Source organism: Diadema antillarum, unplaced genomic scaffold (genome assembly GCF_040938485.1).
Source record: "Diadema antillarum isolate AM-2024a unplaced genomic scaffold, OU_Dant_1.0 seq00000002_RagTag, whole genome shotgun sequence".
In the NCBI taxonomy this organism is placed as follows: Eukaryota; Metazoa; Echinodermata; class Echinoidea; order Diadematoida; family Diadematidae; genus Diadema; species Diadema antillarum.
In genome coordinates, this window is record NW_027271124.1 from 425,767 (window position 1) to 441,585 (window position 15,819).

General features: G+C 42.2%; 1 protein-coding gene across 1 annotated transcript in view; it reads right to left on the reverse strand.

Moving 5' to 3' along the window:
* Window positions 1-14,624, reverse strand: part of LOC139724892 (uncharacterized) — a 93,705-nt gene extending 79,081 nt beyond the window's left edge. Inside the window, exon 1 of the mRNA XM_071636015.1 lies at window positions 14,424-14,624. Coding sequence (XP_071492116.1) covers window positions 14,424-14,624 — 201 coding nt within the window. The remainder of the gene's footprint in view (window positions 1-14,423) is intronic.
* Window positions 14,625-15,819: the final 1,195 nt, after the last annotated feature.

Here is a 15,819-nt window from a genome sequence, read left to right on the forward strand (position 1 = left end):
ACGGCAGTTTTGGGACTGCAAAATATCAAAATTTTCAAGCTCACTCGCATTTAATCGCTATGCCATTCTGCTGATGTTGGTACCAGTAATTGCCAGCAGTTGCGCCCGGTGCGCCCCTCCCCTTAATTTCCAAAGTGAAAAAATACAGCTACACAAACGGCAGTTTTGGGACTGTAAAATGTAAAATTTGCAGGCTCACTAGCTGCGCTCGCTCGCATATTATAATCTTTTAATGTTGCTGCCAGTAATTGCCAGCAGTTGCACCCGGTGCCCCCCCCCCTTAATTTCCAAAGCGAAAAAATATAGCTACAACCGGCAGTTTTGGGACTGCATGTAAAATGTCAAATTTTCAAGATCGCTCGCTTCGCTCCCTCGCATAATAATCGTTATGTCATTCTCCTGATGTCGCTGGCAGTAATTGCCAGCAGTTGCGTCCGGAGCGCCCCCTAATTTCCAGAGCGAAAAAATATAGCTACACAAACGGCAGTTTGGGGACAGTAAAATGTCAAAATTTTCATGCTCGCTCGCTTCGCTCGCTCGCATTAATCGTGATGCCATTCTCCCGATGTTGCTGCCAGTAATTACCAGCAGTTGCGCCCGTTGCGCCCCCTTAATTTCCAAAGCGACAAAAATATCGCTACAACCGGCAGTTTGGAGACTGTAAAATGTCAAAATTTTCAAGATCGCTCGCTTCGCTCGCTCGCATATACTCGTTATGTCATTCTCCTGATGTCGTTGCCAGATTGCCAGCAGTTGCGTCCGGTGCGCCCACTTAATTTCCAAAGCGAAAAAATATAGCTATAAACTTTAAACGGCAGTTTGGGGACTGTAAAATGTCAAAATTTTCAACCTCGCTCGCTCCGCTCGCTCGCATTCATTTCAATTGTTATGTAATTCTCCTGATGTTGCTGCCAGTAATTTGTCGTTTAACACCGTCACTCCATAATCCATAAGGAAAAAAATGACTGTGCAGTGGAATGTATCATATTCCGTTATGTATTGCAGTCCCCATTACAGTTTCCAGACTGACAGCACAGGCACATACGCGCACACACACATACACACGCACGCAAGCACAAGCATGCATACACACCCTCAAAATTACTTTTCCACGAGGTGCCCCCCCCCTCCCCCTGTCTTGACCAACCCGCCACGGTACGTCACTGGCTGCACCCGTCCGGTTATGGGCTTGTAATCGTGGTGATGGTGACTATCGCCGATCACCCCCCCCCCCCCCCCACACTCCTCAGCACGGATTTACGCCGTTGACACACACACACTCGTTCAACGTCCGTTGGCAAAAGCATACGGATTTGGGAGCCCACAGACACGACGTAGCAATTTTAGGCTACTGCATGAGAAACTTCTGCTGCGTCCGGGCTGTGTTTGGGCCACGGATTCACTCCCCGTATGGATGATGCGCGTGCTCTCTACAGCCATCGAGCGCACAACGAATTGACACCGTGCGTCTTTTACGAAAAAATATAAAAGACGCCCGGTGTCAGGGGGGGGGGGCACATTATGCCCCCCCACCAGATTTTCATTTGCCACTCCTTCGCCCTTTATCCGATTTCAACCAAATTTGGTGACTTTTCCTAAAATCTTATTGCGAACATTTTGATATATAATTCAGCTATATTTGATGTTGTTGGTTGCCATGGCAACCATAAACTGACAACCATGTCAGTCAGATTTTGCATCTTTTTTCTGTTCCCATTTTATTTAACAGCATTACAGTGGATGAAATGGGTGTTTCTTGGCTGAAATTTGTTGAACGAGTAAAATTTGAAGTAATTATGGTCCTGGAAAGTTTTTCTTATCATTTCCTGTGTTTTTATGTGACAAAGGCATAAAACAATAGATATAATAGAGATAATTGAAAACAATAATACTTTCTAAAGATTGCCCTTTTTTGTGATATTTTGATTCCCTCACCCAAGCTATGCCTCTAACATCATTAGTTCTTCATATTTTCAATTTGTAATCTTGAAATTCCACTATTATGCAAATATGAAATGTCATAACTATACATGTACCCATCCCAAACATTTCATCTCAGGTCTCATAATGTATTATTATGTTGACACGAATAGCGCCCCCATGTGGTGACCTTGAGAAATTTCAACCATAACAAATAATAAGATTCCACTTGTTTATCACTTGTGACAAATATGAAAATGATTGGTCTATGATAAGACATATATAATGGGGATAAAGAAATTATGCAGAAAAATCATGTTTTTAGCACATTTCCTATGTATTTCTTTATATTTTGGAAACTAGCGCCCTCCATGGGTGACCTCGAGAAAATTCAAATGTACAGTCGTGTAGAGTATGAGTTACTCTACCCATGTGCCAAATATGACAATGATAAATCAAATAATAAAAAAGTTATAAAGGGGGGGGGGGGGCACAATGTGCCCCCCCCCCCCCGGGCCTGCGAGGGGTCAAAACAGCTTGGGCTTAATAGGGTTAAACACCCCCCTCTAAAAAATCCTGGCTACGCCTATGTCTACAAGTATCATATTGCTGCTTAAAGTCATACAAGACACTCGCACATCACGCGTTAACAACACACTGACACGAGGCACTCACATGCAAATTATACATAGATTAGCTACCAAACCAAATTGTGCAAATATAAAAGTTCTGATATAAATGAGTTGGCAAACTTTGAAAATATAGCGTGATTCTGCTGACAGTCGCTTATACACACTGCACAGTATACCAAATCCTTTCCGAGCAATACAATATTAAAATGTATCTTGACATGACGTGCATCATACATAAAGAAGGTTGGTCACCTCAGAGTGACAATATGTACGTTTTACAGTGTGCAATAATCTACTTTGATAGTTCAAGGGAAACATTGCACACACGTATGTTATGGAGCCCATTTCAGTCCCCTCCTGAGCATTGTTTGGGAGGGGAGGATTACCACACTATTCTTTTGAATTACACATCGACAGTATTGCGTCATATGCCATCACTGATAATGCCCTTTTCGACAATGCAATGCATATTATATGTTTCTAAATCTGCCCTCAAAGGCTCTAATGTGTAAGATTCCATTATGATTACTCAGTACTCAAAAGCTGAGAAAATATCTTTAGCGAATATTTATTAAGACACTGAGAACAAAAAGAGCAAAAAACAGCCTATTACAAATTCCGAATTTGCTTGTGTCTAATGGTAACAGTGAACATTTACATACAATATTTTTGCACACTAATGCATCAAATAAAAAAAGGAATTATATGAATAAACAAATACTTGCTGATAAAAAGCTGAAATACCCGTGAAATCGTGAAATAAATGACTATAGAAATGGCAAGATTGAAACCTTGTCACACTCCCAGGTACAATGACTCTCAAAAGTAGATATTTAACAAATGTTTAAATAGAAAACTTTTCATGGAGGATACTTTGGCAACTGAATGCAACTTACATTGTAAATTTTGACGATCATAGAATATGTACAGATTATTAGTTTATTTAGATACCGTCACACACTGCTACAACAAATACAATACTACAGCTTGGAATACCAGAGTGCTGAATAGGTCAACTGGCAGTGGAATAGCTGGAATGTAATTAACATATTATTATACATGCATGTATACATCAGAAATGGTAAGATTGGGAGACTTGTTACAGTCCCAGTCAGAATGACTTCCAAGTCACAGAAGTTATTTGGCAACTGAAAACAACTCAAGTTGAACAATCATCAATATGATTATAGTCCTATGTACAATCCATTGCTTTTTATATCATCACACACTACTACAACAAGTACAAAAAATGAGTCTGGAATGCTAACGCCGAGTAGGTTGGATTTGAAATACTGCAGCTGGAATCTGTATCACCACTGCCTCGACACGCAAATGACTGTCCATCTTCTTGCCATTCGCCGAGCCTTTCTTCGCCATCATCATTTGATTTTCTGCCTGGACGTGGTTGACACTGACACTCAAATAGCGATGTAAACAGGAACAAACACCACAATAACAATACTCTGCAATTCATTTTCGAAACTTTCAAAGTGCAATTCTTATAGCAAGCGAGCGGAAGACGGAAAGAACTGGCTGATAACGTACTCAAAACCACGGATGGTGTGTGAGCAGACGACAGAAAGAACTGGCCTATAAACTTATCCAAAACCACAGGTGGCGCTCTATATGTGAGGCACATTTTCAGAAGCCTAGGCACCGAGTTACACTTTAAGACCGGGTTACACTTTAAGACCTTAACATACGTGTCTTCAGTGATGGCAGTAACCTCAAATATGAAATTTATGTTTGGGTTAGTTATGCAGACGAGCTGGTATGAAATTATGTGCAACATTGTCCAATTTGTACTGGACAAAGTTTGTACGCTTAAATATGGAAGGTGGGGAGAGGAGTACCAGTCTGCACACAGTGAGCTGAACACCATATCAATTATAGGCGTTATGCCCAACTGTAGGACCTGTATGTCCTACAATGTTAGCTCTAGAGGCAAATGTACGGAGCCATCCCACGAGACCGACACCCACGAGTCATACAGCCCACGAGTTCGACATTGAAAAAAGTCCACGAGTCATACAGCCCATGAGTTCGACACTATATAGGTAAAAACAGCCCACGAGTTAAACATTACAACACCGGGCTTAATGTATCGGTCTCGTAGGCCTGGGTTGTTTGCGTAGTGTCGAAGTCATGGGCTGTATGACTCGTGGGCTGCATGATTCGTGGGTGACGGTCTCGTGACGTGCACTCAAATACACTCCCCAGCCATGTCCAAGCACCTCAGAATGTTAATGGCCCTGAATGTCGTCATGAATGACGTATTACGGCATACACAATGATAGCTGTAATACCCTTATGGCGTCACCAAGGATATACGGTACCAAGTATACAATACACCTGTAGTATACCTTAATGGTATTTTTTTAGATGCTTCGGTTATTTACCTCCCTCAATTTTGAAAATCTATAAACAAACTAGATAAATTGGAAACACAAATTCAACAAAACACAAATTCTACATCCAATTGATTTCCAAACTTTCTTCAATCCCAATATACTGCAAGAGATTGACAGTTTATATCAGGGTAATTTTTAGCATTTTCCACATTTGGCACTGCACGACACTGCCTTGTGTGTAATGATATGGGGGAAATGCATGGAATACATGTTTACGTATTTTACATGAAATCAGTTCCCGTCTGCTGTCTTGGCAGAAATGCATTAATCTTGCAATGTCGTTGTTTAATATTTTCCCTCTCCATCACGAGTATATATGGAATGTGTTGATCAAAGTTGGTGTGATGTGGGAAATGTGAGGCTGTATTGCAGATGGCCTTCAATTTGTTTTTCACATTATATTGATATGTTTAACAGACTGTAACTCACCAAGATGCCTCTTGAAATGTTTTGAAAAACTTCTGCTTGATTTCACATGAGCGAATGATTATCAGTTGTCTTTCTGCTATCATCTTGTGTGAAACAAAGTATTGTTTCTTTTCAAAGCGTGGCAATTAATCTGCAGTTACGGTTGGTGCTCTATATGGAGCGTATGTACAAGACATTCCAACCCACCTCCACCTTCAGACATCCGTAGGCGTTATGGTGTAGAGCGGGACCTTAAAGGGATCGTACAGTGTTGGTTGAGACCTAATTTCAGGTTTCTAACATTTTTTGGTGAGATAGTGAGAAACCGCTCATGAAATACGAAAGAGCATGTAATTCTATGAGGAATTGAACGTTTATTTGATGAAAATTGGTTTTGAAATGGCTGAGATAGCCAAAAAAGAGCGATTCTAATAAAGTGTGAGACTCGCACTTTATTACGATCACTTTGTTTTACTTTGTTTTTGGATGTTTGAGTAATTCCAAACCCGATTTTCATCAAATAAACATTGAATTCTTCTTAAAATGGCATGCTCTGTACTAAATCATAAGTGTTTTCTTGGTACCGGTATCTCGCAAAAAAAGTTAAAAGCCCAGTTCTCATCTCCACCAATACTGTACCATCCCTTTAACATCTCTCATGAAGCGAGGCTTTTCTTTTCTTTTCTTTTCCCCACCAATGACTTACAATTAAGTTTAGAAGGAAACAGAAGCATTGGCACATACTGTTTACATTTCCCCATTACATGCTTTTAACATTGGAATTTTCATGTACACATTTTGCCCGCGAAAGAATTACCAAGAACTTTTCAACACAATACATGTTCAAAAGAAACCATTAGGTTCATACATAATTTACTCGACAGAGTGATTTATACTAATCATCGTCCACGTACTCAGTTTTCGCAGTTTTTGCTAAACAGTTTTCGCTAAAGATACAAGTTTGCTTACAAGACTGCAAACAGTAGAATAATTTGCCCCGTAACAAATCAGACTACATCTCTTGAAATGTCTTCAAACGTAAATTAGAGTCATTCCTCTTAACATAACATATAATATGTACACGTATTGTCCTACTTTAGCGGGGGGGGGGGGGGGAGGGAGAGGCTGACAAATCACTCAAATCCTAGTTATTGATGTTTCCTGGAAAAAATATGGCGTAGAAATCAATCCTAATGAGATATGTCATTGGAATCGTCATCCACAATATTTTGTTCACTTACGAGAAATACATCGCATTTGTCACTTGCTGCCTTTTGCCAGGGTGGGGTGGTAGAGGTTTGACAGATTTGCGAGTGCATTACAGTATAAAGGCCGTGTCACACCTTTCCGGGTAAGCTACGCGGGCTTGTTGCGTGCTACTTACCTTCTATTTGCGTGTATTGCGTGTGACCTGCTTGAGAGCTGTGAAACCAATCCGTTTTCTGCAACGAGCGACTTACGGGTACTGCGAAGTACCTGCGTTGGAGTTCTCTGCGAGGTGCTGCCGGTAAGGGTCTCCTTCTGGTGTTCTGCGTGTACGTCTCCGGGCGAACCCAGCGACTTACTCGGAACAATTTTTGAGCATGCTCAAGGCCTTGTCATGCCGTTTCTGGGGAAGTTTTGCGGGTTGATTTGCGGGGAAATAAATCTGCTACCAGGAGCTCTCCCTAGATGGTCCGCACCTGACAGTACCTAGCGCGTATCTCACCCGTAGTTGCCCTTAGGTGCGCACGCAAGTCCGATTTACCCGCAGCCAAGTCTTGAGCATGACCAAAACTTTTTCTGAGTGAGTCATGGGGATTGCCCACAGAGGTCCACGCAGAACGCCAGTAGGAGGCCTTTAGCGGCAGCACCTCGCAGGCAACTCCCACGCAGGTACTTCGCAGTCCCCGTTTGCGGCCAAGATAATGACATTCTGTGGGACTTCTGCCATTCCTTCAGAGGAATTCCTTCACTGGGTTGTCAGCCCCAACGCGCCTGGCACGAAGGTCACACAGTATACCCGCAAGTAGAACTTCAGTAGAAGTCGTCCAGCAAGTAAGACATAGGCAAAACTCGCCCAAATCCTTGTCCGCCTTCAGAAATTGTCCGGTATGCTGGGAAATCCCCACATGTCACAAGCCCGCGTAGCTTGCCCGGAAAGATGTGACAGGGCCTAAACATGGCTGCGAGTAAAAAGGATTTGCGTGCGCACCTCCCGGCGACTACAGGTGAGATACGTGCTAGGTACTGTCATATGCGGGTCATCTGCGGGGACCTCTTTGCAAATATATCCATTTTTTTCCTGGATCCATCCCGTGGGCCTTCACAAAATCCAGCCTTCTGAAGTGTTGTAACCAGATTCTCTATCAATGGTAATCCACATAGTGTCAGTGCTCCCGAATCTGCCCTCCACATCATTCCTATCTCAGAAGGATTACGAGAGTGCGGTCATTCTCACTCTCAGCCTCCTGCATAGTTTTCCTGGTATCACCGATATTGATGACGGCAATTGAATCATTATTTATGGAGTCACTTTAGATTCAAACTGTTGTGTATTGTGGTGATGCCATTCAGATCATTCCAGACTTTATCTTTGTATTGGCTTCATCAGGCAAAGGAATACAATTTAGATTAAAGGCTCCTAATAATGATAATGATAATAATGATAATAATGAAAATAATGATAATAATGATAATAATAATAATGATAATAATAATGATAATGATAGTAATAATAACAACAATAATAATAATAATGAGTTCTTCTTTATCCAGGGTATAGCTTCTTCAGTGTTGCCACTGCTCTACCAGAGGGCCTTGCGATTATTACCCTATGGTATTGCCAGGTTCCCATTTATACACCTGGGTAGAGAGGGACGTGGTGGTTAAAACATCTCATTCAAAGACGTAAGCACTGGATGGGATTCGAACTCGGGTCCTCCGATTGGCAGTGGGGAGTTTTATCCACTATGACACAGCGCCCCCATATGCACCAGATTCCATTCATAAAGAAAAAAAAAAGACGATGGGCTCTTTCTTGCAAGTCAGCCAAGTTATAATTTTTTCTACAGCATAATATCATGCAATAAAATCTTGACCGCACATAACATTCAATGCCTCACGGAGGCTCAAATCATATCAACATTTAGGCATAATTATGTTGTCTTCTTTGTGTGTGTGTGTTTGTTTGTTTGTTTGGTTTTTTTTGGGGGGGGGGGGTGGGGGGTGAGGAGCAACCACCATTTCATAATTCAATAAGTTTCCATGTCTTCTATAATGAGCAAACATTAGCCCTATTGAATATATACAGTTTTCCCCGGATGACTTGCATCAGCTCTACATGAACACACAGCCGTAATCTATACGTACCTTCCCACCATTCGACCAAAACAGCCTCCAATTGACGTCCCTATCAAATTGACAACAATTGTCACATACCGCTTCATTCTGTAAGCAGCATGTAAGGCCTACATGGTAAACCATGTTCACAATCATACAATGACTGTGAACATTGTGCTAATACGCGCGCCTAGCCTTCGTTCGGTTAAGTTTACTGGTGGATATCTAAGTATTAAACCCAGCCGTGTGGGTCTATAAGTGATACGCAGTGAACGCTCTATATCATGATGGGGAGTTTGAGCGTTCGGAGACCATGAGGATGTCAAATACCTATTTAATTAGCAGGTAAGTGCTCTTCAAATAAAGTTAAAGGGACGTAAATCAAAAATTGTAAAGAGACGAAACATATGCTTTCAAATCAGCTGTTGCAGCGTCCAAAATACAGATTCATCATCTATGTTCACGTTTAATAGGAAAATAGTGATATCAAGACGTCCATAGACTGACTCCTTTGCTGATTGTTTTTTTTTAATAAGTATCGATTATATAGCTCCATGAAAATGCTGTGAATCATTGATTTAACTCATTAAAAAGAATAGACACACAAAAATACCGAAATTAACTGCGCTTGATTCAGAGTTGAACGATGGTCTAAGTAAATGTTTTCAATACACCAGTTCGTACTTTCACTTTGCGCAGGAGCAGAAAGAGGTCATTTGTACTATCAGGCATTTTTGTGTTCTAATTCACTAAGATAAGCATCAGTCATGTGATGAGTATTCATGTGTTCCTTAAGCCTGGTATTCGGCAATATCAAAAGAACAGGGTTGTTATTGCGCATTCAATACAAAACAGTGAAATTGATGCCTGCTAAAATGTCCATTGACGGACTATTCTGGTCATCTAGTTTTAACGCAAATTCATTCTTTGTTTCATAAATAAATTCCATAAATAGTTATGTCGGGCAAGCTTATGTATTATGCCACTTTGAAAACGGGTGAAGAGCCTAACCAACTGAGAAAAAGAAAGGTTATTTGTACCAACATGGACATCTAATTACGTGCTGGCTTTTGATTATGCTTATTACGCCTACAGAAAAGACGATGTTTTACTCTGCAACCGCATTTCAACATGGGAGACGCAGTAGATCACATCAGCAAGGCGCGCTTTGTGGCGACAGAACCGATTATCTTTCTGATATTGTCTGTCGAAGGAGCCCTTGCCACCCTTGGGACATTTTTCGTTCAAGAACGGCTAGCACAAAAATATGATTACTCGATCGACTACCGACTAAACGGCACATGTTTCGATGAAAACGGTACCGATGCTCTCGAGAAACGGATACAATCGGAGATATCTCTTTGGACCATGTGGCTTGATGCCCCCTGTTCTTTCTCACCAATTTTTACAGCAACATTCCTCGTAGCTGCCTCGAGCGTCATCGGTCGAAAGCCGATCCTAGTCATAGGTGTGCTAGGCCACCTTATTGCGTCTGTCATCTTTTTCTTAGTAGCGCTGTTTGATCTACCCTTGTTCTTAACTCTCTTGGCAGCCATTGTGCTTGGGTTGTCTGGGGGTGCAGATGTCGTCGAAGTGGTATCTGCGGCTTATGTTGCTGACTCTTCCGTGGGTAACTCTAGAACACAGAGGATGGTCGTTCTGTCACTTATGAGTGAAACGGGATGGGGTTGCGGTCAAGTGCTAGGAGGTTTGATTCTTGGTTATTCCAATAACTTTCCTGTCAGCTTTGCGCTCCCAACCATATTGGCTGCCGTCAACCTTGTCTACACAACCTTCCCAGGATTAGTCTTGGAAACAGTATCTGAGTGCAAGAAACTCCCAGCAGGTAGCCTTCTGAAGGAATCTCTTCACACTCTAACTAGGTGTTACACTTGCTTCGATATAAACAGAACAAAAGTTATTCTGATCGTCATCATTTGCATCCATCGTTTTGTGAGTGAGGGCATCTTTGACGTGGTCGTGATCTATAGCCTGGGAAAACCGTTTTGTTGGACGGCTACGTTTGTGGGATGCTTTAATGCCAGTGTTGCCCTGTTTCCTGCAGCAGGTAAGAACTAAAGGTATTAAAGGTCCTGTTTACCTATGGGAACAGTGATTTAAAAAAAAAATCAAGATATTACATTTCATGCAAATGTGTAGGTCTGTTGTACTACATAACATCCCATCATAAAAAGGGGTATTTTTCTCAATAAACCGTAACTGTCACATCTTTCCGGGCAAGACTTGAGTGCGACTTGCGAAGAACAATTGTTGTAACCCTGAGGTCCCCGTAGATGACCCGCACATGACAGTAGGCCTACCTAGCACGTATCTCGCCGGTAGTTGCCCGGAGTTACACACGCAAAGGCTATTTACTTAAAGTCAAGTTTAGGCCCTGTCACACCTTTCAGGGCTAGCTACGCGGGGCTTGCTGCATGTGGGGATTATCCAGCACGCAGGACAATTTTTGCGGGCGGACAAGGATTTTGTTTCAGTGCATTGGCATAGATCCACAGGCAACCTACGTACTTCTAGCGGGTCAACTACCTGTGACTGGTGTTCTGCGTGGACGTCTGGGGGTAATTCCCGCGACTCAACCGGAAAAAAAAAATTTGGTCATTCTCAAAACTCTGCTGCGGGTAAATTTGACTTCCTTGCGCACCTCCGGGCAACTACCTGCGAAATACGTGCTAGATAGTGTCAGGTGCAGGCCAACTGCGGGGAGCTCCTGGTAGCAAAAATTTGTGCCCGCAAGTCAACCCACAAGGCTTAATCCCCAGACAGGGTGTGACAAGGCCTTGAGCATGCACAAAACTTGATCCGGGTGAGTCGAGGGGAGGGGGGGGGGGGGGGGGGGGTTGCTCGCAGAGGTACACCCTGAACACCAGTAGGAGGCCCTTAGCGGCAGCACCTCGCAGGCATCTCCCACGCAAGTACTTCGTAGGTGTAACGCAGGTACTTCACAGTCCCCGTATGTCACTCGTAACTGAAAACGGATCGGTTTCGAAGCTCTCACGCTAGTCACACGGAAGACACTCAAGTGGCAAGTAAGTAGCACGCGTCTAGCAGATAAGACGCAAGTGCGAAACTCACCAGCATCCTTGTCCGCCCGCAGAAAATTCTCCTGCGTGCTGGAAAATCCCTACTGGCAAAAAGCCCGTGTAGCTTACCCGGAAAGGTGTGACAGCTAGGTCTGTAAAGAGTGCAGTATGTCCGATGATGGACTACATCAATTCATTCGGGGCTACGTTCTCATACCTGACTCCATCAATGGCGTTAAGCGCTAGTGTTTTTACTTACACACATCGATGCATGCACAACTTGGTGGCGAACTCCCCCAAAAAACACACACACACACACACACACACACACACACACATAGTAAGTTTCAAGTTTTGTTTTGCTTTGTTTTGTTTTGTTTTTGTTTTTGTTTTTTTGCTTATCCCTGCTGCCCGTAGTTTATAACTCCATTAATTTTGAACTTTACTTTTAGGTAAACTTCAGCATCGACTCTATGGCCAATTACTATAGACAATGAGTCTGGCTCTGCATGTGTGTGATGTGGAAAGGTGGTGATGACAGCGCAATTTTAGAGAATGCCGTACATTAGACTATTGGCTGGCATTTTATCAATAAGACCGGCTGCAATTCATTTTCGATACTTGGTAGGCCAACTTGGGGGTTATTAAGAACATCAATGATGAAACGTCTTAAAATTTTGTGGTAAATTTTTTTGAAAGGTTTATTTATTCATATCACATTTCGTAGCCCAAGGGCTAAATTGCGTATGATATTACATAATATACATACAAATTCAAACATTCAGACAGGTACAGAATAAAGCATTTGCACGTGTGGTAGAAATGAGTGGGAAAATATCCTAAGTACACAAATCAATAAGTTGAGCATTATCCGATATACATCACGCAAAATAAGAACATATTCCACATTTGTCAAAACAAGCAGAACTACATGAAAAATACTGTGACTGGTTTGCCTCTACTCCAATAAAACTACAAAACATCATACACAAGACATCAGGTTTTCATGACTGATAATAACCAAAAATAAGATAAAAATGTGATTGCACAACCCCAATATAATTATATCAACTGTTTTTTTTAATATTTCATAACCAAATCTTATTCTAACGACTAAATTATCACATGAAACATATACCCTAGCACCGACCCCTATAAAACCCCGTGACCCACAGTCTTCTTGAAACATCATCCAAATAACAACATCAAATTCACAAAATAGTTCCTCTATCTGTCAAAAAATATACATAAAAATTTCAGATTTCTTCATTCAAAATTGCAGATTTATGGAAAAAATAACGTTATCGGAGTGATTCTCAAAATAAGTATCAATACGGAAGAGATGTGGAGTAGAGATACGAGAGGGATAGAGGGAGAAGGAGAGATAAAGATAGGAATAAGTAGGTATGTGTATACGATACATATCCAGCTATACATAATACACACAAATACATAGCCATTTGCATGTGCACAAATATACATTGTACGAACCTTTGTATAAGGAGGGCAGGGTTAAAGAAATAACAAATTTATGTACTGCGTAACTTCCTCAGTAAAATACATATCATGAGCCACACATAGTTTTTAATGGATATTGAGAAAAATAGAAAAGTACTCGGTAATAAACAGCAACATAATCAGAAAAGAGGCCCCATCAAAATAATAACATTATCAGTGAAAGCTTTTGCCTGCCGGAGCAGATGGGAAGGACAAGGCAAATTGGATAAAAAAGGGGTCTAGCAAATATTTGGATGTGCAGATGTGTATATAATACATACATATACTGGTATACACATACATACATACATACATATACACAGACATATGCATGTACATACATAAATACAGAAGTTTGTATGGGGTGCAGAATAAAAAAGTGACTAATTTATATCCTATTTAACTTTCATAATAATACATATCATACATATCGTGGACCGCACATATAAAATTTGCAAAGATAAAAAGGTACAGCAACGTGATAGGGAAGGTGGCCCCATCAAAAAAAGAACAGAGTCAATGAAAGCTTTCACCTAGTAGAGCAGATGGGAAGAACAGGGTAGAATGGGTAAAAGAGGGGTCTAGTAAAGATAGAGAGGGAGAAGGAGAGATAAAGAAAGGAATACGTGAATGTGTGTATGCACACATAGGTATACATATACGAACACAGTCATATGCATGTAGAGCCTTACTCAGAAGTCCAATAGTGACGTAATCAGGAAAGTTATCCATTGAGAAAATAGCATGATGAAACTCATTTGTACACGTGTATTATGTAATCGGGTAATGATATAGAAATCATGACCTTGATAACCTTTTATTATCAGAAAAGGAGGAGGTTAAAAGGGGAGAAAGAATTTAAAGGCTGAAGGAGAGAGAGGAAAAAAAAGACTGTAAGGAATGAGTATGAGACTGAGGGGCGTGTCATCGTTCTGACCAGACAGAGACTTGTCAGTCATCTTAACCCGGGATAACAATTCAAATTGATTTACATTGATTTAGAATTCAACAGCCTTGTGAGGCAAGGAATTGCACTACTCTCAAAACGCTTAGTGCGACATCTTTTTTCCACGTAGCGCTTTGTGTGTCGTGAGTTTTCGAGAGGACGCATTCATGAGCACAAACCATTTCTGAAAGTGCACAGAGTTTGCCGACTTCTGCGCAAATTTCATAGACAACTGATCGCGTCTCACTTCTGGGCTGGAGATTTGGGCTGTTTCCAGTGCTACCTCGTAGTTGCAGTGCGGTAGAATGGTCCTCAGTGCCCTCTTCTGGACCCGTTCAAGTAGACCTGCCTGTGCGGCCGTGAGACCTGAGTGCCACACTGGGCATGCGTATTCCAGAAGCGGTCGAATGAACCCAACATACACAGACACACGATCATCAGTAGGCATGTTGAATGATTTCAACATTCGGAACAAATGCATGCGACGGTTTGCCCGCGATACTATAGTACGGACATGGCATTCCAACTTGAGATCACTTTGTATCATGACGCCTAGGAGCTTCACTGACCTGACTTCGTTCATCACTTCGTTGCAAAGTGTAAAATCGAAATCTGGGAGGCTTCGTTTCCCGAAGGATAGCCTCATGACATTGCACTTTTTGGGGATTGAGCTTTACGCGATTGTTGTCACACCAATCTTCCAAAGAGGTGAGGACCTCCTCCACGCGGTTGTATGGGTTGCAACGGCGATCAGAGCACAGGGCGAGCGACATGTCATCCACGTATTTCCATCTGCTGTCAAGATCACCACACTACGCGTCATTGATCAGAGCGAGAAACAATGTAGGACCAAGACGAGTACCCTGTGGGACGCCCGCTGTGATAGGTTGCCATGGTGACAACACTCCTTGGTATCGGACACGACATCTGTATACGTCTAGTGAGGAACTCACAGATCCATCTAATTATCGATGGGGATAACTGTAAGTCTATGAGTTTCCTCACCAGGATTGTGTGGTCGACCCGATCAAATGCGCGGCTGAAATCAGTTGACACCACAGTAATCTCTTGGCCGGCGGTCTCCATGTTCCTGTAGAGGAAGTCCATCAGGTCAACCAGGCAATGCGTAGTAGAATGTCCAGCACGTGCCCCGGATTGCTTTTGGTCAAGATGAGGAGCTAACTCTGACATAACGCGTCTGTAGACGAACAGCTCGAGGATTTTTGCAAAGTGGTTAGTTAGAGAAATAGGGCGTAGTTTGTCTACAGTTGCTGGTGATTGTTCTTTAGGAACTGGGCACACAATTGCATCCTTCCATTGGTGTGGTACGTAACAGCTTTCATATGACGAGTTTAGCACTTCGCACAATGGTTCAGCTAGTTCAACGGAAAAAGTCCGAATGATCCGAGCAGGGATATCGTCTGGCCCACCGGATTTGCCAGGTTTGATTCGCTTCAATTCCCTTTCAACATCCCAGGGTTGAACGGGAGGGATCGGCACATGTGAGGGAAGGAACGCAGGAAGACTGGAGAGATCAAGTTCAGGGATATCATCAGCGACATTTGCAAAGTGGCAGTTGACGGCATCGGCTATCCCGGCTTTGTCTGAGGATGAGATGCCCGGTACCTTGATGGTAGTCTCCT